Source organism: Amphibalanus amphitrite, unplaced genomic scaffold, assembly GCF_019059575.1.
Source record: "Amphibalanus amphitrite isolate SeventyFive unplaced genomic scaffold, NRLGWU_Aamphi_draft 000328F_arrow, whole genome shotgun sequence".
NCBI lineage: Eukaryota > Metazoa > Arthropoda > Thecostraca > Balanomorpha > Balanidae > Amphibalanus > Amphibalanus amphitrite.
The window spans coordinates 444072-469218 of record NW_024881823.1 but is presented as its reverse complement, the minus strand read 5'-3'; the positions used below and the strand labels follow the sequence as shown (position 1 = coordinate 469218).

General features: G+C 46.8%; 1 protein-coding gene across 1 annotated transcript; it reads right to left on the bottom strand.

Annotated features, from left to right (window-relative positions):
• Positions 1 to 2588: 2588 nt before the first annotated feature.
• Positions 2589 to 23498, bottom strand: LOC122388617 (vesicular glutamate transporter 2-like). The gene is made up of 11 exons (XM_043379819.1): positions 23060 to 23498; positions 16606 to 16781; positions 16050 to 16159; positions 15559 to 15688; positions 15033 to 15210; positions 6626 to 6759; positions 6119 to 6268; positions 5341 to 5473; positions 4917 to 5036; positions 4455 to 4579; positions 2589 to 4104 (listed from the first exon to the last, which is right to left on the bottom strand). Exons 1-11 carry the CDS (start codon positions 23082 to 23084, stop codon positions 3913 to 3915), a joined length of 1473 nt encoding a protein of 490 aa, XP_043235754.1. The 5' UTR covers positions 23085 to 23498; the 3' UTR covers positions 2589 to 3912.
• Positions 23499 to 25147: the final 1649 nt, after the last annotated feature.

Sequence of the window (25147 nt, the reverse complement as noted above, 5' to 3'; positions counted from 1 at the left end):
GGGGCTAGGTCCAAATTTTTTCCTTCAGAAGATGTCAAATTGATGGGAGAAAAGGTACTGAAAGTTTCGCCTTCCTATCCCTAAGCGTTCGGGAGCTATCGCAAATATTCGCCAGGGGGGCGAAAAACGCCCCCCCCCGGGCCCGCGAGGGATAATGCATCAATGGAAATTATTGTCATAGAAAATTTGTGCTTCCTGTGCTTTCTTACTCCGGTTCCGTCTACCTATCCTGATCCTAGCACCATTCGCAAGTAAGTCATCATACACACATTGATATTGGAATTGAGGTGTGAATCCATATCTACGAGGGCATATCTAGCGCATGCTATATGAAAATATAAATATTCCCAGTGCGTACCGCTTAATCCCCAAGGTTATGAAACACCTGTATCATCGCTCAAAGCCCATATTAAATTGCTACATTACCACACAGTCCGTGTTCTGCACTCGCCGACCGAGAATTGAGACGTGCTTTAGTGGCGTCGTTTTGCATGTGTTCTGAGTAAGGCGCTCCTTGACACGGACTTGTTCTGTGGACGAGCTAATTTGCACCCCGAACACAATGTGTGGTGGCGTATGACCAGGCTCTGCAGCCATAATGGTCAGAAGCGGGTACCGCCGCGCACGTCAATAAGGGAGAACATATATGCGCATCAGTGGTGAGCGGCGAAGGAAGGTCGTACTTTAGAATATCGATCCATCTTGGATTTCTCATAGCGCAGATGTTGTGCTGCATCATGCATGACAAAATATTTCTACCTTTTTTACTAATCGATTGAAGGCCTCTGAATTTATTTAGCGACAATTCACTTGAAAAGATGTTCTTAAAAACGACAAAGTTTCGATGATTTGATGGTTGCTCCTTTTAATAACCTTTTCAATATTTTTGTTTTCAACCGAGTTCGGTCAGGTGATACCGGGACGCCTGTCGGTGCATTTAGCACTTCTTTTTCCAGGAATATATAAAAATCATGATTTTCTCTTCAAAGAACATTCTTCTACATAAACCTCACGGCGCCAGCCAGTTGTGAGGAATGCACGATAGGTATTGAAGCCCCGTTGACTTGTGAGCTATGTGTTGATTTGTTGAATGATTGCCGATGTGCCTTTGTGTGGGGCGCGTGAGCTACATTTCCACTTCTATGGTTGGTATGGCCATGGCTAATTGATTACGAGCGAGCGAGCGCAGCGAGCGAAGTGAGTCTTTTCAATATAACGGAAAAATCTCAGTATGAGCGGCCCGGCCCGGCCCGGCCTGTAACGCTTTTGAGAGGCTTATATCTCAGCAACCGCTGGACCGATTGGCCTGCGGTCTTTTTTGTTGGGTAGCCCCATCCCTTCTACCCCGTAATTGACTACTTTTGATACATCTCAGTGACGGGGTGTTCAAGCTGTTTTGCAAAAGTAGTGGTTTTGAGAGGCCCATATCTCAGCAGCCGCTTGGGCGATTGACTTGCGGTAATTTTTGTAGGGTAGCAGCATCCCTTCTACCCAAAATAGGATACTCTCGATGTATGTGGGTCACCCCCAGTGCACGTGCAAAATACAACAATAAGAGGTGCCAAATTTGTTCCCATTTCAGTAACTCGGTAATTACTGGGGCGATTTCGCTGAAACTTGGCATACAGGTAGGCACCCACCAGGCATTGCATTCCCATGTGTTGCGGTTAGGGTGCTACTGCACGTGCGCACGTGCAGGGGGCGTTTCCAGATCTCGAGAACGGCTGGGCCGATTGCGCTCAAATTTGGTACACGGCTGGGGACCAGTTAGTAGGGTGTCGTGCAAAAGTCATTTTGGACCCCGTTTGCACGTGCGCACGTGCAGAATGCCGCTTCCAGATCTCAGGAACGGCTGGGCCGATTGCGTTCAAATTTGGCACACCGCTAGCGACCGGTTAAAAGGGTGCTTTGCACAAGCCCGTTGGAAGCACCCTCTCGCCCTTCCGCACGTGCAGGGCTCACTATCTCACTCGCTCGTTCTTCGCCCAAAAGGCGTTTTACTGGTTTTATTTATTACCGATTACTAGAAAGATAATCTCGGATAAAGATAATTTGCGCGTGAGTGTAGTTATAAAATAACTGATAATAATATAGAAGCTCTAACTCCACTGAATGATGTGTGTTATGAAGTGTCGCATCTTGTTTTCACCTTTCGTGATCCTATGGATTGCGCAATATTCATCATCACCTGCACCGTTTATTATTTCTCACTCAAAGAAACAATGATATGCACGCAGACACATTCATATCAAATATTTGTTAGTTTATTCAAATCTCTCATTCATGTGGCGCAGTTGCATGTCTATACAATACATACATAAATGAAGCACTATCTAGTATCTAATAAACTATATGAAGTCTGAATATGTTAGTATGCATAATAAATAAATAAGTATGCTTCTAGAAGCACTAAAGAAAAAAAAACATGGTAAGCGAAGATCGGCTACCAGCCCACACAATGCGTCCTTCCCGACACCATTCAAAGTGTTGATGGAAATAAGAAAAGCTTTGTCTTCTAATTATTAATGCATTGCCAAATTGTAAAATTAGAAAACAAAACAAAACGTTTAAGATGTAATGAATTATTATTCCTTGATGATGGGCCACGCCCAAAACCGCTGATTTTAAATTCTATATTTCGGCAAAACTTGAATTATTGTGAAGTTCAGACCACCAGAGTCCGGCCCGGCATAAGTTTTGTCCTCTCAAAAGATATGCTCTCCAAGCTGCTATATAAATAAGAGGCAGCGATTCCTTTTAGCGTCCACTATGTTCCCCACGAACAGGGAGTTACGCACGAACACAATTTGACATGCTGACAGCTAGATTGTGCGGCACAGACAGCTTGAGTTTCGACCATGCCTGTTTGAGCTGCAACGGCAAGGCGCCGAGGCTGGCCGCCGGCTTCTGTTTGTCCAGGTCCTGCTGGACGATGGCCCCAAAATTCCTCAATCAGAATTATGTCCGGATGGTAGCCGGCTAGCGTCTCCGACCTTCAGAAGTCCGGTATATTCGATTCGCACCACCGCTGGGCCTTGGCAGAGCGATGAGCCGGCGCACCGTCCTGAATGAAAATGCATGTCGACCTTCCATCAACCATGCGTCGAATTAGAAGTGAGCCGCTGGAGGCTCTGATTGGTAATGAGACTCAGAGAGCTCTTCTTATAGCTTCTCACAATCCTGCCTGAAGATGGAATAGCCCTTGCGCGTAAGCCGCTTGGCCAATTTTGTCGCCAACTGGTCCCTCTCCCCTGCCGTCTTTTTCAACGCGATTTCTTTCACGGTCGAAACGGTAGACGAACGCCCAAACTGGAACGATCAGCAACGCTGCCAGTAGCCGTACCTATATGCTTGTCCCACCAACGCCGAACTGTGCAGGCAGATGTCGCAACTGATCAGCAATGGCTGCTATGTCATTTCGGCCTAAAGCATGCCGACTGTCTGGTTCAGCTCCCCAAGGTAGAAATTTCGGACCTCCATCTTTCAACGCGGCCGTTTGGGTGGACAATCTATGTGAAACTGGCCGTAGCTCGGTGATCCGTGATCCGAGGTCCGTTCCCGACCGCATGTCCCGCAACCAAGGACCGTGAAATGCAGGGGTGCGGCCAGAACCGTTATCCCTTAGGGGTAAAAACGATTAGGAATCGAGAAGTGTTGGTAGAGGACAAAACTTTTGCCGGACCCTGTATGTTAGTTGAAAATAGCTTTTACAAGCACTAATCCATTCTCCTCGTGACAAGAAAGCCCAGAATGAGAGTTGCTTTTAACACCCTCTTTCTTACATTCTCCGTCTACAGACACTACGGACTTGGTAAACATAGACAGCGAACAGAGACTGAGTGAATCAATACGTCATCAATGCAATGGCCGTTGGAGTTGTTGACGTCATCACGTTCAGCTGGGTCTGTTGCGTCACGCCGCGGTCTGGCCATCCTTGACGACAAGACTGTACTCTGGCGGCGCCTCGGAGACCTCCTGCTCTTGTGGCTCCTCTCGGGAGAAGGGCTGCACCTTGGAGCTCCAGAAGAACAGCTGATAGAAGCTGCTGAACAGGTGCAGAGCCACGGAGATGGACACAAAGTGCACCCACTCGTCTCGAGAGTCCTGCCGATGGAGGGAGGAGTGACGTCAAGGGTCTGACGTAACTGGAGGACTACTGACTTTCAGAGACAAGGATATGATGCTGCCGAAAAGGCATGCGGCCACCAATGACTAACAGCATGCTACTGTCCGAGAAGAAGGAGGGCTAATAAACTTAAAACTGCGACATATCATTGCTAACCACTGACCTCTGACCACTGAACACTAACTGCTGACTACCAACTATGACCAATGACCACTGACCGAGTGACCAACTGACCAGCGGCCAGTGGTCACTGCCCAGTGACCACTAACTGGTCACAATGACCGTTGACAACTGACCAGTGACTGTCCTGACTGACTGACTGACTCACGTTGGGCGTCATGGCGGCCAGCAGGGGCGGGATTACGAAGCCGGGCACGTTACCCAGGCAGGCGGCGATGGAGAAGATGGTGGCCGTGTACAGGGGGCCGATGTCCGACGAACCGCTGTACGGGCCTGGCGAGGCAATACAGCGGTCAGGGTGAGGCAACATTGGAGCAAACGGAACGGACTAAAAAGGCTAGTAAACATCTGATGTCTGGCTGCGCTTGAAGTGTTTTCGCTTTGCAACTGGTATGAATGCTGCATAGTGAGGCGATGGTAGTGTTACTGTCAAGATGCAACAAACTACATGATGGAGTGACGGACTAACACTGTGCGCTTGATATCACAGTACGCTCCATCGCCAGGCCACCAGCCGAGGGCCCAATCGCCTTCATGTGATAGTTGGCGCTTCGGCCGCGAGCCAAGCTCTCACCACGCAATAGATGTCGCCTCGGTTGCGCTAACTCACCTCCAGTGAAGACGCAGGCGGTGAGGCCGATACTAAGGACCAGACAGGTGACAGCGGCTGCCCGCTGCTCCCTGGGCAGCAAGACAGCAGCCAGCAGCAGGAACGCCGGGAAAAAGTTACCTGGCGAGGGTCCGGTTCGAAGTGGTCAGAACAAAGGGGTGTAGCAGTATTTGCCGTCTCACAGCAACAGCCAACAGGGATCAAACGGGCACTCAGTTGTCAGAGATGCTTGGTCCTTCATTATGTGCAGTCCTTAGTCTAGCTACCAAGTAATCTTGCGCAATACAACCATCAGCCCGCTTTACTTTTCAGTTTATTATATGATAACATGTGAGTAATGCGTGCGTTTTGGTTGCACTACTGCCCTATTCATGACACACTTGCACACATATGCATACAAACAATTTCACCACGTTCCACTTACTGAAGAAGTTGAAGCCCTTGCGCAGGGTGGTCTTGGACACGCCCCTGACGGTGTTGAGGTAGGTGAAGAGCCGGCCGGTGAGGATGGAGATGACCGTCAGAAGAAGGTACGGCGCCGCCGAGATGGCTCCGTTCTGAAACAGAACGGCATGACAGGTGAGCGACGTAATTTGGCATGGTTTCGTTCAGAAATCAACATGACACGGTGGAGTGCGAGGCTTACGGCACTGCACTTGCTAGCAGAGCTCGGTTCGACGGGGTACGGCAGGGACGGCACTGCACTCCGCATCTGACAAGTGACATCCACATCAGCATTCCCGTGCTATGCGGTGTCTGTCTACTCGTATGCACGAGGGTCAGAGTGGAGGTCGAGTCGGGAAGAGAGTGCAAGAGACACAGTACAGTGCAGCGGAACGCTGACGACTATCGGTTGTCTTTATCATATGTCATATGCACTATGCATGCAGCGAACACCAATATGTACTGACATCTATCGTACAGCGATTAGTGAACGAAAAACTTCTATCTGGTTGGGATGCTATCATAATGTCAAAAATGGCCAGATTAATGGATAATTTTTCCCCTTCATAACGGGGTTAAGAGAAATGCGAGTCCAGTTTGGATTTATGTTTCCAAGAACATGAGTTTAAGTCTCAAGCTGAAACACTCAAGGACTTGTCGATGCAAATATAATGCATGTCGCCACTTTTCCTTAAGAAAAAAGCGATTTTTTGTCACGACAGCTGTTACAGTATAATTCGTGACCCTCTTCCTCTGACCTGCGACAGGTCAAAGTCCATGAAGGTCTTCATGAACTGCGGCATGGCGATGGTGGACGAGTACAGGTTCCAGAGGCCGATGGTGAACGCTATGGCCACGTTCCACACTTGGAAATTGGTGAAAATCTTCAGCAGCGGCACCGACTTGCTCTGAGGATAAATGTGGAATTGTTACTGGTCGTATGTAAACATTCATTTAAATAACCTACCCGGTTTGGTTTCAGCAAGCTTTTAGATAAACATCCATTTGAGCGTTGCATATAAGGTAAGCGGTAAAAAATGTATTTGATACATTTTCAAGCTGGATTTTCTACGGTGGAGTCCAAAATACCTTACTTGCATTCCAACGAAGAAGAGCTGCGCTTGGATATGTACTTTGAACATTTTAATTGTTTTTATTTATGTATAGTATGGTCTATTTTCATCTAACGTTTACTCCGAGCAGTTGAGAGTCGCCCGCACCTCCCTGCCCGTTCTACACTCCCGAGACTGCTGTCCCAGTCCCACCTTGCGCGCTGTGCCCGTGCTGGCCTGGCAGTGCTGGAAGCTGTCCCGCTCCAGCCCGCGCACCAGGCCGCTCTCCAGGGGGTCGTTTCGCACCAGCACCACCGCCAGCACCATCCACGCCATCGATATAATGCCTGAAACAATGGGCACCATCAACTATTTCAACTGTTCATTTGTAATTCATTACTGAGGCGTAATACATTTATAGGGCGGGCAGCCTATAATCGTACTGCACAGTGCATATGTAAAACATATGCACTGCAGTAAACACTTGCATGGTCATGAGCTAGCTATCCTTTTGCTGATGATGTATTATGTAGGAGTAGTACATACCTATGTTGCTTGAGCATATAATCGCTGTATTGCGCTTTTAGAAAGCGTTGATGCCAATATAAGTCCCAGAAGAATACATTTGATATTTCTGGAAGGGAACGTCACCGCTCACTTTTGAGGAGAGCGATGAAAACGCATTTTCTATAACCGCGGGATGTCCAATTCCATACTCTCAAAAAAAGTTTTATCAATATTTCGCCCGGTGACATGTATCTACGTATTTACGTTCGGATAACTTTCAAAGTGGTCATTGAGACCGCATTCGATTAAATATCACGATAACAAATTTCAAGAAGGTACATACATATGCTCTTAGCAATACACTTGAACTAAAGGTGCACTTTGAAAGACCGTCGATTTTTTGAAAATGATACAGGGCCTCAATGCATTAACCCATTAGCGCTCGGCGGATCAAAAATGGACGATGTCTTTGAAAGGTGCCACGGTTCACCGGTTTCGTCGGAGGGGTCTGTCGATCCCTGTTGATTGATGAGAAAGGTTACCTGTAGATGGTTATCTGGGAACTGAGGACCACGACCCCCAGAACTTTATTTGGTGGGGTCCTAAAGTTAGCGATTTCTCGATATTACGACACGAATGCAGTGAAATGGCTGCATTTCGGTCATTGTTCTAAGCAATGAGACAGCAAGCTAATATTATACAGAGGAAGGTCCACTTTTGCTAAATCCGTTGGCGATAAAAGGCTCACTACGCCCCGGCGGTGCGTGGCGCGCGCGAAATTTTGAGCGACCAATTTGGACTCACCGGTCCTGTGGTCAGGCCCGCGCACAGCTGGTGGCGGGCGCGGGGATTCCCGGATAGCGGCGGCTAATGACGGGGAGGGTACGCCGGTCAGTTTGTCGCGAGAGGGCAGAAAGTGCGATTATGTCATATTTGAGATTGTAATCTTCCATCTGTGGAACAGAAACGATCACAATGCCGCGGGAGCGGTATTTTGACTCTACAGGAAGCCGTAGACATGGTGATGAGCGATCTCGATTCTCCATGGTGATATCCATGGTGATATCGATGTGTTGAGCATTCCGCCGGACGACAGTGACGAGGATGAGGGCAATGACGAATGCACCGGTGTCGCTGAGGTGGCAGACGTGCCTGGCGAAGTGGAAGTTCATTTCCAGACACCGCCAACTGAAGACGACACGCCTCCGCCGAAGAAAAAACGACGCACGGATCAAGGCGCTCCCACCTGGCGTAAAAAAAAAACAACCGGAATACACTGGCTGGCAGGTGCCTTCTAACGGACCGGAAAAAGCTCGGGAGAAGATCGCCAGCGAGCTGAGTGGGAGTACGGCTGTGGAGATTTTTGAGAAAATATTTACACATGAAGTGTTCCATCCCATCCAGCTGGAAACCCTTCGGTATGCGAGAGATGTAAAAAACGACCAGCTTTTTCTCTCTATCAGACCATGAGCTGAAGGCGTTCATCGGAATACTGCTCTATTCCGGCTATAACACGTTCCCCAGCGAGCAAATGTACTGGTAGAAGGACGACGACCTCGCCCGTCCTATCGTCCGGCAAGCGATGACAAGATCGGATTACCTGAAAATCAAGTCCTACCTTCACGTCCAGGGCAGCAATAGGTATACAGCACGAAAGACCGTAGCTTCAAGGTGCGTCCGCTTCTGGATACCATCAACAAGACTTTCCAGCAGTTTGGTATTTTTCAGTCCAAGCTAGCCGTTGACGAGATGATTGTGAGGTACTACGGTCACAACAGCTTGAAGCAGTTTATACGAGGAACGCCGATTCGTTTTGGCTACAAGCTCTGGGCGGTTTGTGGCAGTGACGGATACTGCTACAAATTCGACCTGTACTGTGGAAAGGAAGAGCGTCCTGAGCTGCGTGACCAGCCGCTGGGCACGAGAGTGGTGATGGACATGCTGAGCATGGTGTCGGATCCTGGTGGTCATTAGGTGTTTTTTGACAACCTTTTCACCTCCAGAAGCCTCCTCGCGCAGCTGAAGGACCGCGGAGTCCGCGCGACAGGCAAAGTGAGGGAAAATAGACTGGACAAATGTCCCGTAACCGAGAGGAAGGAGATGGCAAAGTCACGGCGTGGCAGCTACGAACAGAGGTTCGACAGGACGTCGGAGGTGCTGCTGGTCAGGTGGCACGACAACCGATCGGCGCGGGGCGGGGCGGCCCCGCGCCGCGCCGGCCGCGGAGGCGGCGCGGCGGCCATGGGAGCGGGCGCCCGGTGGCTCATTTTGGGTCGGTATCGTATCTCAAAAAGTTTTTGGAATTTTGGCCTAATTTTTTTTCAGGGCTTCTTAATCACCCGAATTCGACACGAAATCCAAAAAAGCATTATGACTGAATACTTGTTTCTATGCTCGGGCGTTAATAGGTTAATGTTAACTGCGTCCGTCTGCGTCCATTATAGCTTCCGAGCATCTGACCCGCTATGTGGCGCGTCACCCGTCATTCCTTTTAAGCGCGATTCACTAACATGCCTGGTTGTCTGTTTGTTGGTTTTGAACATTTTACAGCTCGAATAAAAGCGTAAACGTTAAAAAAAAACGTTGCAATTCCAACCGAAGCATTCACTTATGCTCCGCACCCCGCAGTGTCACTTCTAAGCCATATTTTCCCCATTAGCGGCAGTGTGCTCTAGTCTCCCCTTTCAGCAAATCTCGCTACTGTCAACAGTGGAAATCATCCCGATAAGGTTCGACCACTTAACGAGTCTTGTCTGGCCCGAGTCTTGTCTGGCTTAACGAGTCTTGTCTGGGTGGGGTGGCCCTCCTACACTGAGAAAAAAAAATTATTCCCCAGGGGTGTTTTACGGGTGTCAGACACCATTGGAGGTGTCATCGAACACCCAGATTGGTGTTGAAAAATGCTGTTTAGGGAATCATTAAGGTGTACAACACCACGATGACACCCTTTCAAGTGTTCGTTCGCATGCGAGCGTTTAGATATACCTTAATGGGATTCAGCATGACACCTTAATAGGTGTCCGACACCCACACCCATCCGGGTATCAAACACTCTAAGGTATCAAACACCCTAAAAGGTGTCAAAAATGTTCTTTTAAAAGCATCTGACACCCTTATGATGCCTTCACAGGTGTTGCCATTTATTGAAGCGGAATGTTAAGAGTGTCCGACACTGCTAGAGGTGTCACATTGACACTTGCAAAAGTATCTGACACCAAAAACAGCGTGAAAAAAATGAGGAAAAATATTCCCATGGGGTGTCTCACGGGTGTCGGACATCATTGCAGTGTCATATATAACGCCCAGATTGGTGTCAAAAATGTTGTTTTGGGAATCATGGAGGTGTACAACACCACGATGACAACCTTCAAGTGCAACGCGCTTTTAAACACACCATGATGGGATTCAGAAAGACACATTAATGGGTGTCCTACACCAACATCCATTCGGGTGTCAAACACCCTAAACCATCAACACTTCAAAAGGTGTAAACAAAAATGTTCCTTAAAAGGGATCTGATACCCTTGTGATACCTTCACGTGTGTTGTCATTTGTTGAGGAACATTCCAGCATGAGTCATGAAATGTTTGAAAGCTGTCGTGTATTCGAACCTAAATCATCACATAAATTGTTCTGACGTCACTTGTGTTAGGAACCAGGGATGCGGTGTCTAACGGATTTTCAGTGACTCGCACTCCCGCTCTGTCTTCCAAAATGGACTCCTATTCCGGCCAGAACTGCCAACTCCATCAGACTCCGACTCTGACTCCGTAGCACTGCTAGAAACCACAGCAGGTCCAGTGGTTTGAATCATTACCCAATCAGCAAGCTTCATTGTGTGACGTCATTTGTGTGCTAGTCACGGCGTCAACCATGCGAAGATCAAAAAGCGCCACCTTGCAGGAAAGCCGTTAGATTTCAGTTGGCGGCGGCGTGCCACGTGGTGCGTGTGCGGTGTGAGTGATGGCAGGGCTTTTTTTAATTTATGTGGATATAGTGGCGCCGAACGTTGTTCGCAGTGTACAGGGTGACACAAAAAAAGCGGTCATCACCAAAATTCGAATAACTTCGGAAGTTTTATTCAGATCATCACCAAACTTCGGCCACTTTAAGTCACACCTATGTAGCAGACATCCACCAAGTTTCAAGTCTTCACTACGAATACTTTTAGTACAGTGTGTGTTTTACGGACGCTCCACAATGTGCTCCAGGTGAGCGCCCCGGCGCTGCAGGGCGTAGGCACACCTGCATCCGGCGGGCAAAGTTGCCGGTAACCCGATAAGAATAACGTTTCAGGGGTAGCACACCCCCTGAGCACTGTCTCCAGAGGCCATTGCACTCTGTAAAGTGCACAGCCATCGGGTTATCGACAACTTTGCCCGCCGGATGCAAGTGTGCCTACACCCTGCAGCGCCGTGGCGCTCACCTGGAGCACATTGTGGAGCGTCAGTAAAACACACACTGTACTAAAAGTATTCGTAGTGAAGATTTGAAACTTGGTGGATGTATGCTGCATAGGTGTGACCTTAAGTTTGGTGATGATCTGAATAAAACTTCCGAAGTTATTCGAAATTTGGTGATGACCGTTTTTTTTTTGTGTCACCCTGTACTTCTTCAAGTGATTGTGCGTTAATGATAATGTTTAGCTTTTATTTGTAGCTTGCTCCGTGTTTATTCAAATGACGAGGCGGGCGGTACTCGGTGAAATTTGAAGTCTGGAGTGAGGATGACAACACAGCATTGCACCATGGAAACGAAAGCAAGTGAACTGCGGAATAACATCTGGTTGGAGATAATCGACGGTTAATTATCATTGCTGAAATGCGAGCAACTTCTCACTGTGAATGGACCCGATGTGTTTCGGTGAGTTTTCATTGGATTTCTCCGTAAATATAGGGCCCATATTTTTTGTACTTTATACACGGAGAAAAATAATTACTCCCCCCGGGAATCACGATCCCCTATTTGGGAATCAACTGACACCCATGGTGTAATCCGATTCTGAAAAGCAGTGTCCATACACCGTTTTTTAGTGTAAATTGATCTCGGTCAGAATCACATACCCAAGGGTCATTTGACTCCCAAAATTTTGACTCCCATTTTAGGTGTCGTGTCAAAAGATCCTGCACGGTGTCAGTGTAAAATGACACCTCTAAGCGTTTTTGACGCTATCATGAGGAGTTTTTATATCCTATAGGTGTCATTTCACACAGTTGAGCGTTTTCGCAATCCGTGACTCCCTTATAAGGTGTAATTTGATCCTCAGTGGTGTCATAATATTCCGTTCAATTGACTTATTGAGTGTAATTTGACCCTCGGTAGTGTCATAATATTCCGGTGTCATTTGAGCCCCATTGGGTTCAAATGACACCGGAATATTATGGCACCACTGAGGGTCAAATTACACCTAATAAGCGAGTCACGGATTACGAAAACGCTCAACTGAGTGAAATGACAACCATAGGCTTCAAAAACTCCACATGATATTATCAAAAAACACTACATTATTACAGAAGTTGTTTTGACGTCACTGGTGGTAGGAACCAACACTGCAGAATCAAGAGATTTTCGGTGAATCAGACTCCGAATCCAGCTCCGGCTTCCAATATCGACTCCGACTACGGCCAGAACTGTCGTTTCCAACCGACTCCGACTACGGCCAGAACTGTCGACTCCAACGGACTCCGACTCTGACTCCGTAACCCTGGTGTAGGTTCAGTGATTTGAGTCAATGCCCCGAGTGACGTCATGTGTGTGCTGCTGGTCCGCCACGAAGATGAAATAGGCCAATCAGCAGGCTGCATTGTCTTGTGACGTCATTTGTGCTAGCCGGTCCACCACGAAGACGAAATAGTGCGACCTTGAGGAAAACCGTTAGAAAGCCGTTGGACTTCAGTTGCGCGCGCGGTGAGCCACGTGGTGTGTGCGGTGTGAGTGAGGACAGAAATTATTTGAATTTACCTGCTTGTAATGTCGCAAAACGTTGTTTGAAGTGTAGTTTTGTTTCAAGTGATAGTGCATTAACGATAAAGTTCAATTTTTATTTGTAACTTGCTCTGTACGTATTCAAATAAGGAGGCGCCCTGCACTCGGTGAAATTATGAAGTGAGGACAGTAAGATTGCAATGCACTATGGAAACGGAGATAAGTTTTTATGTCATTAAGCTGCAGAATAACTCTACCTAAAGTAAGTAGCAATAATCACCGGTTGATGGAACATTGTTGAAATGTGAGTAATTCCTTACGGTGAATGGAGTCACGGACCCATGCGCCTTACGATAAGTTTTCATTAGATTTCGCCATACATTTCGTGCCCAAATGTTTTGGAATTTATTGTTGCATATAAAATAAAGAATGACATGCATGTATTGTTTATTTGCGTCACGTGGTTAACAACTGCAATTATGACTCTGTTGGAGAGTGTATTTTGATCCCATAAGGTGTATGATTCCGAGAATCATTTGACAATATCTGGTATAGAGACTGATTGAACAGAAGACGTCATCGTCAATAGATAAACTTGTAGCTGCAAGGGTGAAGACGCATGTAAGCTACATTTAAAGTCTCGTTGCAGTCTGGCTAATCGTTCCTATAAGCTTCAGAAGCAGAACATACCCATGGGTATGTTGGTTAGTTGTACCATACTATTGGTCTCAAGATAAGGGCCCAGGCGACCTGTTTTTCTGATGCGATGAATACATTTACCGTTTATACCCTCGCCGCAGCTCGGTTCGAGTGCATCCCTCACCCCTGCACACAACCCTATCCCCGCACTCGAATATTACCGGTATTTCTCATATAGGAGACCAATAGTACCGGTATAGTTTGTTGCTGTATACAAGATAGGAATGCCATTGTATGCGATATGCCTGTTTGAACCAATAAATGTAAGAATGTGTCGACACCTTTTTTGGCATCCAATGGACACTCTCGTAACACCTTTAAGGGTGTGTACCAAACTGCACCTCGCTGGGGTGTCAGACGGGTGTCACTTTTGACACCAATACAGGTGTCATTGGGAATCAAACACCGGGTGTCTGACACCCTTTTGGGTGTGCACCCAAAAGGGTATCAGACACCTAAAAGGGTGTCAGACACCCGGTGTTTCATTCCCAATGACACCTGTATTGGTGTCAAAAGTGACACCCGTCTGACACCCCAGCGAGGTGCAGTTTGGTACACACCCTTAAAGGTGTTCCAGGGGAATAATTTTTTTTCTCAGTGTAGTCCTCCGTAGACCGCCAGCGGGGCGGCATTGGCCCTCCCCAGTCCCCAGTTACCTGTGACGGTATCGGGCGGGATACTCCGCTCAAACGGTTCGGCGTGGAGTGGAAGGGTGCAAGGGGGATTGAAGATGGGAGCCAAGAGTCGTAACTGGCGCCCTCAAGATGGGTTCCGGAGTCTTAGCGTAAGGAATACTACACTGATTCTGAGAGGAATAAACCTTTTTCGATGGATATCATGTTGAACGGTCTTTTTTGCAAAAAGAATCTATAAATATACAATTGGTATGTTCTTCACAAACCGAAATTAAACTTTTCTGCAGTACCACATCAGTGCCTAAAACAATTGCGTCCTCACGACAGCTCTATTTTCCTTTCAAAACTTTGAGAATGGATTATTTGTTATAGTGTTTAAAGTCATCCGTTTTCTCTGCTATTCCTTGCAAGGTAACAATACCAGTTGCTCCAAGTAGTAAAAGCGCCTCAGTTGCAACACTGTCGAACCTTTTGTAGCGCGCACTAGCAATGAAAGTGAATGACAGTGATTCTACAGATTGTAGATTGTCGATCTACATTATTCACATGTACCTAGGGGCTGTGCACTGTGCAGTGTGCGGTGTATGTATATATGTATATACCTTTTCTATTCATTGTATACGGTACAATGAATAGAAGTTAAAAACACGAAGACACAGTAACTTCATACTGAGGACATCTGATCAGAACGTGATCATTCAGCATTATACGTTATCGCTTCATTTTGATGCATCAATCTTCAATTTTACTTTATATTAAGCGATGCAGTGCTGATTTCATGGATTTTTGGTAGTGCTTACTTACCTAAGTAATGTCTAAGGTAACGACGGAGGCTATCGCTGATATTTGTTTACCTGCCACGTAGAACACGCCCGGCCACCCCCAGCTGGACTGGCAGAGGGCAGTAGCCAGCGGGAAGTTGAGCGCAGTACCCAGGTAGAAGCCGGACCAGGCGATGGCAAACACAGTGGTGTATTCTCCGGGCAGCGACCAGCGGCGTGATACGGCTGGCATAGACGGAATGATGACGCACTGGAGCACGGGGGGAGCAGGAGGGTCAGGCGGAGGGAGAGAGAGAGAGAGAGGGAGAGAGAGAGAGAGAGAGAGAGAGAGAGAGAGAGAGAGAGAGAGAGAGAGAGAGAGAGAGAGAGAGAGAGAGAGAGAGAGAGAGATTCATTATAACTATAGTTTATACTATGGATGTATAAACTAAGCGAAACTGTAAGCTGGCTTGAGTTTGAAATTCAGCACACGCTCGGCACATAACATTGGTCATTCATTAGTCAATTGGTTATTCATTGGTCAACAGACAGGTAACTCACGTTTGTGGCACTGAGAATAACCCGATACCTACATGATCGGCCGGTTTACTTTACTCACGTTTGTGGCTCCAAGGATGGCGCGGCACATGATGAGCAGACCGCTGTGAAGTCGCGTCAGCTCCGGTATGGCCAGGGAGGTGACGCCGGCAGTAAACATGCCGCTCAGGAGCATGGCACGGGCGCCGTACCTGCGCGTGGAACAAGTGGTCAGCGGCTTGGCTGCAGGGCCGAGAGTGGTAGGAATCTCGTAGCTTACCATATGATGCATGCAACTTGCCTCCAATTTACATGCATGCCATTTTTCTACAGCTTTCTTACTATGGGAAAATTTGGTTGCTGCAAGTGCATAATGATGACTTTGATTTTACAATTTTGTTGTGCATGCTAGTTGTGTACCTTATGCATAAATGTATTTTAGTTTTTTTAATGCTAGTGAACTCGATTGCCATCAACTTAACATTTCTGTTAGAAGTGAAAATCAAACCCCTATCAAACTACTTTTTTCGATGCGACACAGCATTTCAGGTCTGTAGGTGATTGCAAACTGACCTGTCGACAAGCCATCCGCCTGGCACAAGAAAAATTACGAATGCGTAGAAATACGTAGCCGTAATCCATCCTTGGTAAGCCTTGTCCCAATCGAATTCGCCCTGATGAACCTGAGAAAGACGTTCGAATTCACACATCAGACCATAGTGTAAAGAATGACGTTGAGATAATCTGAAGTGGGCTGCTGTTGATGGGAAACTTCCCCGCGTAAGATGACGTGCTTTCGTGGTATGTGACAGACAGCCGCAGAGACGGCTGAAACCGAAGGGACTTTTCCGAGCTGCATTCCGAGAAAATCATGGGTCTGCAGTGCAGGAATGCAAAGCTGAGAGTGAGGGCTTATGCTGCTTGAAAGGATCTTACAATCGTTTGCTCCATCACATTTTACTAAGTGCTCTCTCTCATCATTTTAGGCGAAAATGGTTCCATGACATAATACCTACAGCTGAATTGTGATGAGCACTGAGCAGATATACGAATGATATCTCATCGGTTTGAAATTGGGTTACATATCACTTTTCGTTTTCGTTTACACGAATGAAAATTGAAACCTCACCGCTGTGGCATTGGGTGAGGCATCGGCACCGCTCTGGCCGGCGCTGGTCGTGTTGGATCCGTCGTTGACCATGCAGAGGAAGGCAGTGCCGACGTTGAAGCGGATCATCAGCGTGATCAGCATGGCCAGATGCAGGGTGACCGACACGGCGAAACGCACCGACGAGAAAAATCGCACTGTGGGAGGCAGTGGAGGGAGAATAGTGAGCGCGGCGGCGGTAATAGTGGGGAGGTGCGAAGGACAATGTAGATGTAGAACATTCAAAGAATGTGAAAAAAGTTTGTAAAACAAAGCAAAAGTGTGACTGCCTTTGCCCTTTTCACGGACAAAGTAAATGAACAGATGTCTGTTCTGTAAAAGTGTAAAAAAACTGTAAAGATGATTCTGTAAAAAATAAGGTTTTACATTTATTACTGATGTTTTATGCTTACGCCAATAGTCTTGCAAATTATGCTACACCGCTTTTCAGGTCAGTGGAAGTTGAAAGATCTTTGAGTTTCGGTGTTTGAATGCACCCACCACCCCTGTCACTTCCGCCCTGTCCACCTCTCGTCACTGACGCCTTGACCGATATAGCTGCTCTGTGCAGTTCCTGTACCGCCCGGGCCTCACACGGAGGAGGGCGAACACAGTCGTGAGTCTCAGGTCTGTCACGACCATACGATGTAAGGACTCGATTACCATTTGGAGTGCAGTCAATACTCGAATCTTTTAAAGGTAGTGTGCCACCTTTGAAAGATTTCCCATTTTATTTTTCCTAGGATAAGAAGCTTCTGTTTTTACCTAATATCGCAAAAAAATCAAAAATGGGCCTGGAATAGTGCCTTTTTCGCCTAAAAGTTTATCGGTTTTTCGATATGTATAACAACTTTAGTGGGCTGACCTGCAAACAGGCGTCGGCAAGTGGCAACAATCGCGAATGCGGCGCACATGTGACAATAAGCAAAGGTCATTATAGAGTTACGACGTACGGGAATGAGTTATCAGCTGTCTAATCGTAGACAACACAATGTCGAGCCTTAAACTGTAAGCCTGTATTGGTATTGTTTGTTTTATTTGGCTGTCGAACATTGTTTATGGTTTGAAATATGATTTTATGTAAAATAATTGATATGAAAAAAGCCGTCTCTAAGTTATGACCCCATTTCACCACACGCAAGTGGCAGAAATGACAATGATCAGCTGACGCATTTTTCTTGGCCGAAGTCAGAGCGCGCGGCCCGACGCACCACCACCGCACCACAAAGTATGAGCAGAAGCCGCGCCCAAAGCCAGGGCCCCGGTAACGTGAGGTAGCCGAGTCGGGGCAGCGTGCGCTGACCCAAGCCGGGGCCGCAGCTTTGGGCGCGGTCTACCGCATCCCCGCGGGCAGCCCCGGGCTATCACATGACACCGGGAGGACGCGCGGCCCCGGCTTGGGTCAGCGCACGCTGCCCCGACTCGGCTACCTCACGTTACCGGGGCCCTGGCTTTGGGCGCGGTCTACCGCACCACCTAACAGGCGTGTTCGAAACCGCAGGAGATGATGATGAACGGGTTTATCGAAACTTGATTGGATGAGCATATCGGTAATAGCGATTTCAGTGTGTGCATTTATTGTTCATAGTGGTGTGAAATGTGGTTGGGGTACGACCGACAACCCGTCGGGGCGAATTTCGCACTGGGGTACTCAAAATTTGAAGAATTTCAGACGTTTCCATGAGTTTTGAAGGTATGGATAAGTTCTAAAAATCCGGTTCTCCTTATCTGGGCCATTAACTCCATACGGTCCAGGAAAGCTGGCACACTACCTTTAAGGGTCCATAACGCAGTTATAGCAAAATCGTGTACCTATTGGAGTTCTGACAGCGCATGCAAACTTCAAACTTGGATGGTTTCGGATTTAGCGTCTATCCATAAATAAACCCAAAACATGATGTGTGTTAACGAAAACTATCAAACAAGCGTTTACGCTATCACGGCATCGGACACTATCATCTCACGCGCTATTTCCAGATCACATTTATTTCAGTCCCTAATGAGTTCAGTTATCCCCCCCCCCCCCCGACATCGGCCCGGTTTCCGGCGACTGATTGTTACGACCTTTCCCCCGCCAGGGTCAGTGTGACGGTGCACGAAGGCGGCACACGCCCCCAGCCAAGGAGAACCACTGTGCTGCACTCGGGTCACGGAGGGGGGGGGGGGGGGCGTGCACAGGACGGGGGGGGGAAGCGATAGGCGAGGCCGGTTCGTGCTGAAATTCAGAGACTAAGGTTCCATTGTTTTGTATCCAACGGGTCTCATGATTGATTGCAGACACACATTCGTATATTAACCCTCGCATGTGTAGGGGGGGGGGGTCGGATGGACCCCCCATGGTTTTTCGCGAATAACTCGCGTAAAAAGCGGCCGATCGCGACGAAACTTTCAGTACCCTCACATTGATCAATTTTACACCTACCCTGAAAGTTTCATGACCCTGACCCAAATGACCTTTGACCTGTGACCTCTTTTCCGAGACCATGTTTGGCCGGAATCGCGATTCTGCGTATGTCGGCTCGCATTAGCCGCGCGTTTGCAAGCTTTTCGTGGTTTCAAACGTTCAAACATGTGATTTGATGTTGCTTCCATGCATTAGGGTGGGTGTCGAGGTCACCTGAAGGTCAGGTCAGGTCATTGACCTTTGGTGACCTCGGGTGACCTCGGTTCACTTTTTCGAGCTGTACATGTTTCTAGGCTAGTTTTTGGAGCTGAATTCGAATTTAGCAACCATTTGAACATTTACGAAGTAGTTTTGGTGCCTTCGTAACATGTTACGAAGCTGTCAGAGGCGGTTGACACGTACTACGAGTACCCGTCACGACAGAGGTGAAAAAAATGTCTACGCTGTCTCCAACTGTATAAGCTGGCATACTGGCTCTGTCTCCAGGCAAATTGTAAACTTTTTTGGTTGAGCAGCACACGAAGCCCTTATTTATTCAACCTTTACAACTTTCTGGCTTTGAAAGACACTCAATCAAGTTCTGTTAGATTAAGGTGAAGTATTTTCAAGAGCTGAAAAAGGATCAAAAAGTAGAAACAGAATATTTTGGATTTTGGAGTTGCTTTTGGGACGTGTTCCTTTTATACCTTCAAAAACTTTCTGCCATCTTTCTGCCATCTGGACCCAACAATACCCATTGGAAGACTGGTTGTGTTTATGCTGTGTTCCCATGCCTTTGAACCGCAGTTATCACGAATGCCGCGAACAAATGCGAAGGGTGTATTTGTTTCTGGGATAGACTAGGTAATGGCTAGCCTTTATGCTTTAATCGCGAGGTTAACTCAAAACGATTGAACCGATGGTTTACCAATGCTTATAGAGCTTGTGTCAGACCAGACAAAATCAGCCAAGCCCTGCGTCAGTCGTCCTGGACCAACCGTTCGATTACGGACGGTCCGCGTGGCGTTCGCATTGGAGTCCGCCTGATAAAAGACGCCGTTGTACCATTTTATGGCACACAGATGTTACGGTCGGTCCTTGGGCAATGTGCAGCAGTGTGGAGGCTGTGAGGGGATCGGCTAGACGTGTGTGTGTGCTGGTGGCTGCTCTCCTTCATCTACACAAAGGCAAGGTAATTGAAATTTTCAACTTACTTTGCTGTTAAATCAGCAATGCTTATGAATACAATGGGTGTTATTTTCCTAACATAAAAGCCGGACGCAAGTATCAGCTTTCGAAAGGACTATCCCTTCGGAGGTCGGCACTTCAAACAAATCGTAAGAATTACCTACGAACAAATTTAGGTTAGCAGGGCGTTCAATCATTTCTATGTATACCTAAAACAGACAAAAAAGCAGGCTAGCACTGCACTTGTGGGCATCATTACCGGGTGTTATTCCAAAACAGAGGGCTAGTCATGAATGAGCAACACGCAAATGCCTTAATTTGCCTACCAACTCTCCAATTAAAAGCAAGTTATATAAGGTAACGTCGCGCCTGCCTTAAAATGACTCGCGGATACTCCAGGCAAATTATTTATACCAACCTTGTTTATAAACTGCAATGCTGCCCGTCGTCCCCGGATACCCCTCCCCACCCCCTGCCGCCCGCTCCCCGGCCCGTCCGCCACGGCCGGGCCAGGCCGGCCCGTGGCCTCGGGATCCGCCGACCTTCAGTGTAGGTGGCGCTACTGCCAACTGCCGGACCGGGGCCGTACCAGCCGCCATGGCCACCGTTGGCAGGTCGAGAAATGCAGAACTGCAACTTGCAAGGGACTGATTTGGCTACTGGAATGAAGTCATGCATTGATAATGAAAACGTCATCTGGCATATCCCTACTATTTTAAAGCTATAATTACCTTTGAATAAATGCTTCCTCTGCCATGCAGAAATCTAAGGCATGGGAATAAGCCAATGAAAATAGCAGATTTACATTGATATAAGCACCAATGAAGACTTGGATTGTTTTAAATCATTGAGATGCATGCACATATCTAGACTGATCTCTGGCCTTACCTGATAGTGTCAGCAAGATGGGTGCTTTGATATAGACCACCAAGATTTGATATTTGTAAAATCAAAATGATGAATTTGGAGTATTTGCTCTTCACTTCCAACAGGCAGTCCAGAAATGGTTCAATAATATAGGTAAATGCTTGTTGCAAAATGCAAATGCTTGCATTGAAGCTGTGCACCTCAATCTGCAAATATTAAACCATGTGGTTTGTATAATGGGTACATAGAAACAAGTTTTACACATCATGGGCTGATGCTAGGACCATCTAGGATAAGAAACAACATCAAGCTTAAATAAAACTTCTTATGAATACCTAATCTAAAATTCTTGAAATTCAAAGAGAAGTGCAATCAGCAACAGAAACTTCAGGTTTGTCTTTTCCTTTTGAAGTATTTGTAGAATAAAATGCAATCAATGTATTGTACCACCTTCACATGCATTCCTAAATCAGTCAATCAGAAGTCAGAACTGAACTTTGAACTGAAATATAAAACAAATGAAAGGAAAACGACTGTTTCTGCATCAACTATATAATAAAAATCATTCACAAGGGATTTTGTACAATAGGTATATGTTACTTTTGTTTGAAAAGTTCGATATTTCCTCAGTACCTATTGATTCCTCAACTTTGATAATTTATTCCCCAACCTCAACCATTGCCTTATTTTAGTCTTACCTAGGTAGATCCAACCAAGATCCAACCACTCTCTTTCGTCACTTCAAGCACACTTCACTGTCGCTACTATCCCAACGGTATTTTCAGAAGCTGCGCCGCGTTGTCACAAGTGCGCAGGGTTTGTGCTAGCGTTTTCGCTACTGAAATTTTTTCGTGTCTCCGGAGACAGCCGTAAGGTCTAGTTTCGCGGCAAGCGTCACAGAGAATCGTCTTTATGGATTCCGCCCGGCTCTAGGAGTCATCACCTTCTCACCACCTTCTGTCTCCGGTGTCTCCGGGGCAGCCTATGCATACTGTATAGTGTATAGTGCTCTGTGCTATGGAGTATAAAGTTCTCGTAATGATTTAACTTTTAAGACTCAATATGATTGATTTTTTTAGCGTGCATCAAAGAAAAACGAGAAGAATTTGACGACAACAATGAAAAGAGATTATTAGATATCTTAAAGTGGTTGTGTCTCCGACGACCTTCCTTTACTGGATTGACTCTGTCTCCAACACCGGTTGGAGAGTTGACATCTTTTTTCACCTCTGCGTCACGATGCCTACTGGTTGACCTGACCTGACCTGACCCGACCTGGTCTAAATGCTTAAAGACATCATCTCTGATCAAAACTAACACGATATTCGTGATCAGCACCCCGAAATACCCCTTAGCAGCCACACTTTACGACTTTCTAACAGGTCCCGATTTTCCCGACTTTGGGTCATTGACCTGACCTGGAAGGTCACCCAATGACCTAGGACCTTAAAATTGGGTATCATCGGCTTCCTCTCGTACGCCGCACACATGCGAGGGTTAAAAACCGGTTGTTTTCACGATTGATTGAATTCGCCTTGTTTAACTAGGTCAGACAGCTAAACAGGGGTGCATCACATCAGTTTATTTCCACATTTTTATTCTGTCATTTTATGTTAGATTATAGATATATTTAAGGTGAAATGACCAACGCCTTGCGATAGTTGTCTAAACTTGCCATGCTCTACAGAAAATGTGAACGTCACTTGAAAGCCGCCAACTTCTCCCCTTCCCAAAAGCAAGTTCGTGTTTAAAACAGATTTTTGAAAAAATAGCTTGCGTCGGGATGCGAGCTACTTTTAACGTTTTTTATTTCCACATCCAAGCAATTTTACGACTTCAAAGTTAAACAATGTTTGTGTTAACTTTTTTGTATGGTATATTGCATATTTGCGAGGAAAAAATTCAAAGTACATAATCCTGCGTAGTGAAAGTATATAAACCTTAGATGATTAACATTAGTAATTTTAATGACAGTCCAATGTCCTTTCCAACACTTACCATTTTTCACATCCTTTGCATCCATTTTGATGCTGTTCCCTTTTCTATCGCCTGTAACAACTCACAACGTATCACACAAATTCACACCTGTTCACAACACCGCGGCCGTTCCGTCAGAGTCTGTCGTCGCGTTGTGTCCGCGCCGACTGTCGGCGGGCGAGTGAGCCTCGGTGACCGGCCGTCGGTCAGCACCGTCTGACCGTCTGACCGGCCGTCGGCCAGTTCTATCTCACCGTCTGACTGGCCGTCGGCCAGTCCCGTCTGACCGTCTGACCGGACCTGCCGTCGGTCAGTCCCGTCTGACCCTCGAGACCGGTGTGGCCTCTAGCAAGGGTGGCTTCCCTCTACTCTGCTGGCACTTCCCTCTCCGACGCAGTGCCAACTCAGTCTGCCTCTCAGGACTGAGTCCAGGTCGGTCGTGACTCGAAGTGGACTGGCCAGAGTCCGTGTTGTGCTTGCTCGGCAGTCAGACCACGCCCACCTCTGGCTAGGCGTGGCCTGCGCTGACACGCCCTTTGTGTCATTGGTGGAATGGATAGGCAGGAAATTCAATGCGTTTTTTTTTTAACATCTCCACGATCGCGATATTTCAGTTCATTTGAGTGTTTTGTTTTCCGCATTGCTTTGTATTCTATATGTTTATTGATAATCCAAGGCTGATAAGCAATAGTTATTTGTTTGGTGTAGGAAACTACAGATACCGCGTTCAGTTTTTTGTGATGCGTTCATTTGGCTACGAATCTCCTATATCGTCCACGGCTGCGCCTGACATTTTCTGGTGCCTTTTATCACTCATCCCCTACCCTCGCTAAACGTTTGGGAGATATTTACGATAAACGCAATCTTGTTTAGCTACTGAACGTTTAACAAATTTGACCTGTCCTTTTAATTTATCGTCCCTGCCTTACCGTTTCGTATTTGCCCAGTGTCTCTACACCTGCGCTACGTTCAAGGTCGGCTTTTGTGCTCCCCTCTCACGTCCTACTCGATGCTGACTGTGTATATCCAGATAACACCAGTTAATACCAGTTAAAGTTACCGGGCAAGGTACGAATAAGTAGACTGGTTTTAAGGTAGATCCGTTTTCAGCAATCCGTCATTTTTGCCTGATATGATAAGATTCAAGTCGCACGTGTCATTGTCAAGCACAAATATAAGTTGTTGAGCTCGAATGTTGAGTCTAGGGTATGCGTAAATGAAAGTGATGGACCTGCGCTTCGAAAGGATTTAAATTTATTTGCTTAACCCGAGCCGGGCCGGTGCTCCGAGACTTCCGCGCCGGGCCGGAGGGGGGTGTCTGAACACCCCCCTCTAACTCGGCTCTTGGGCCACGTAGCGACACGCGATAAGCGGCATTCGAAAGAGCGTCACAAAAATGGCGGAAACACTTCGGTCATTTTTTGGGTCAGGCCAAAGGTCAGGTCGCCAGAGGTCATCAAAGGTCAAATGTAGGCCATTTCAACAATTTTGGAAACTGCCAACGGCTAACTCGGAAACCAATAGAGCTACAGCGCCGCGGAAAAGCGTGTTCGATAGCCCTTTTACAGACCTTTCTGGATTTTGTTCTCAGATTTGACCTCAGGTCAATGGTTTAGCCTCCAGAGAGGAAAAACTGTAAAAAATAGCCGTTTTCACCAAAAACAGTATTTTGGTAATAACTTTTCATTCAAGCAAACCACGACATTACTTTTTCCAGCATCGTGTTCCTCTCGTCGAGACGCGTCGAATGAACTATTCGCTGACCTTGAAAGGTCTTAAGTTCTTGAAAGTGCTTAAGTTGTACTTTACACTGACGCAAAGTTCTTTTTTTAAGTGCACTTACTTGCACTGGACATGTCCAGAGGCAAAGGGATTTTAGTGAGAGTTACACATTCAGTAAGAGAGATATAGATTGTTGACGACAGGGCTCGAGGGGTTTCTGCCCACTAATGTATGTATGATTTTCCTAAGAGTTTGAGTTCGCAGCATTCGATGGCAGCAGTTAAAATCACTTCCTTTGAAACTTTGAATTATCCTCGCGGAAGTTTCAACACTCTAAACGGCTATGTACCATTGCCAAAACATACAGGGTGAGCCATAAAGATTTAC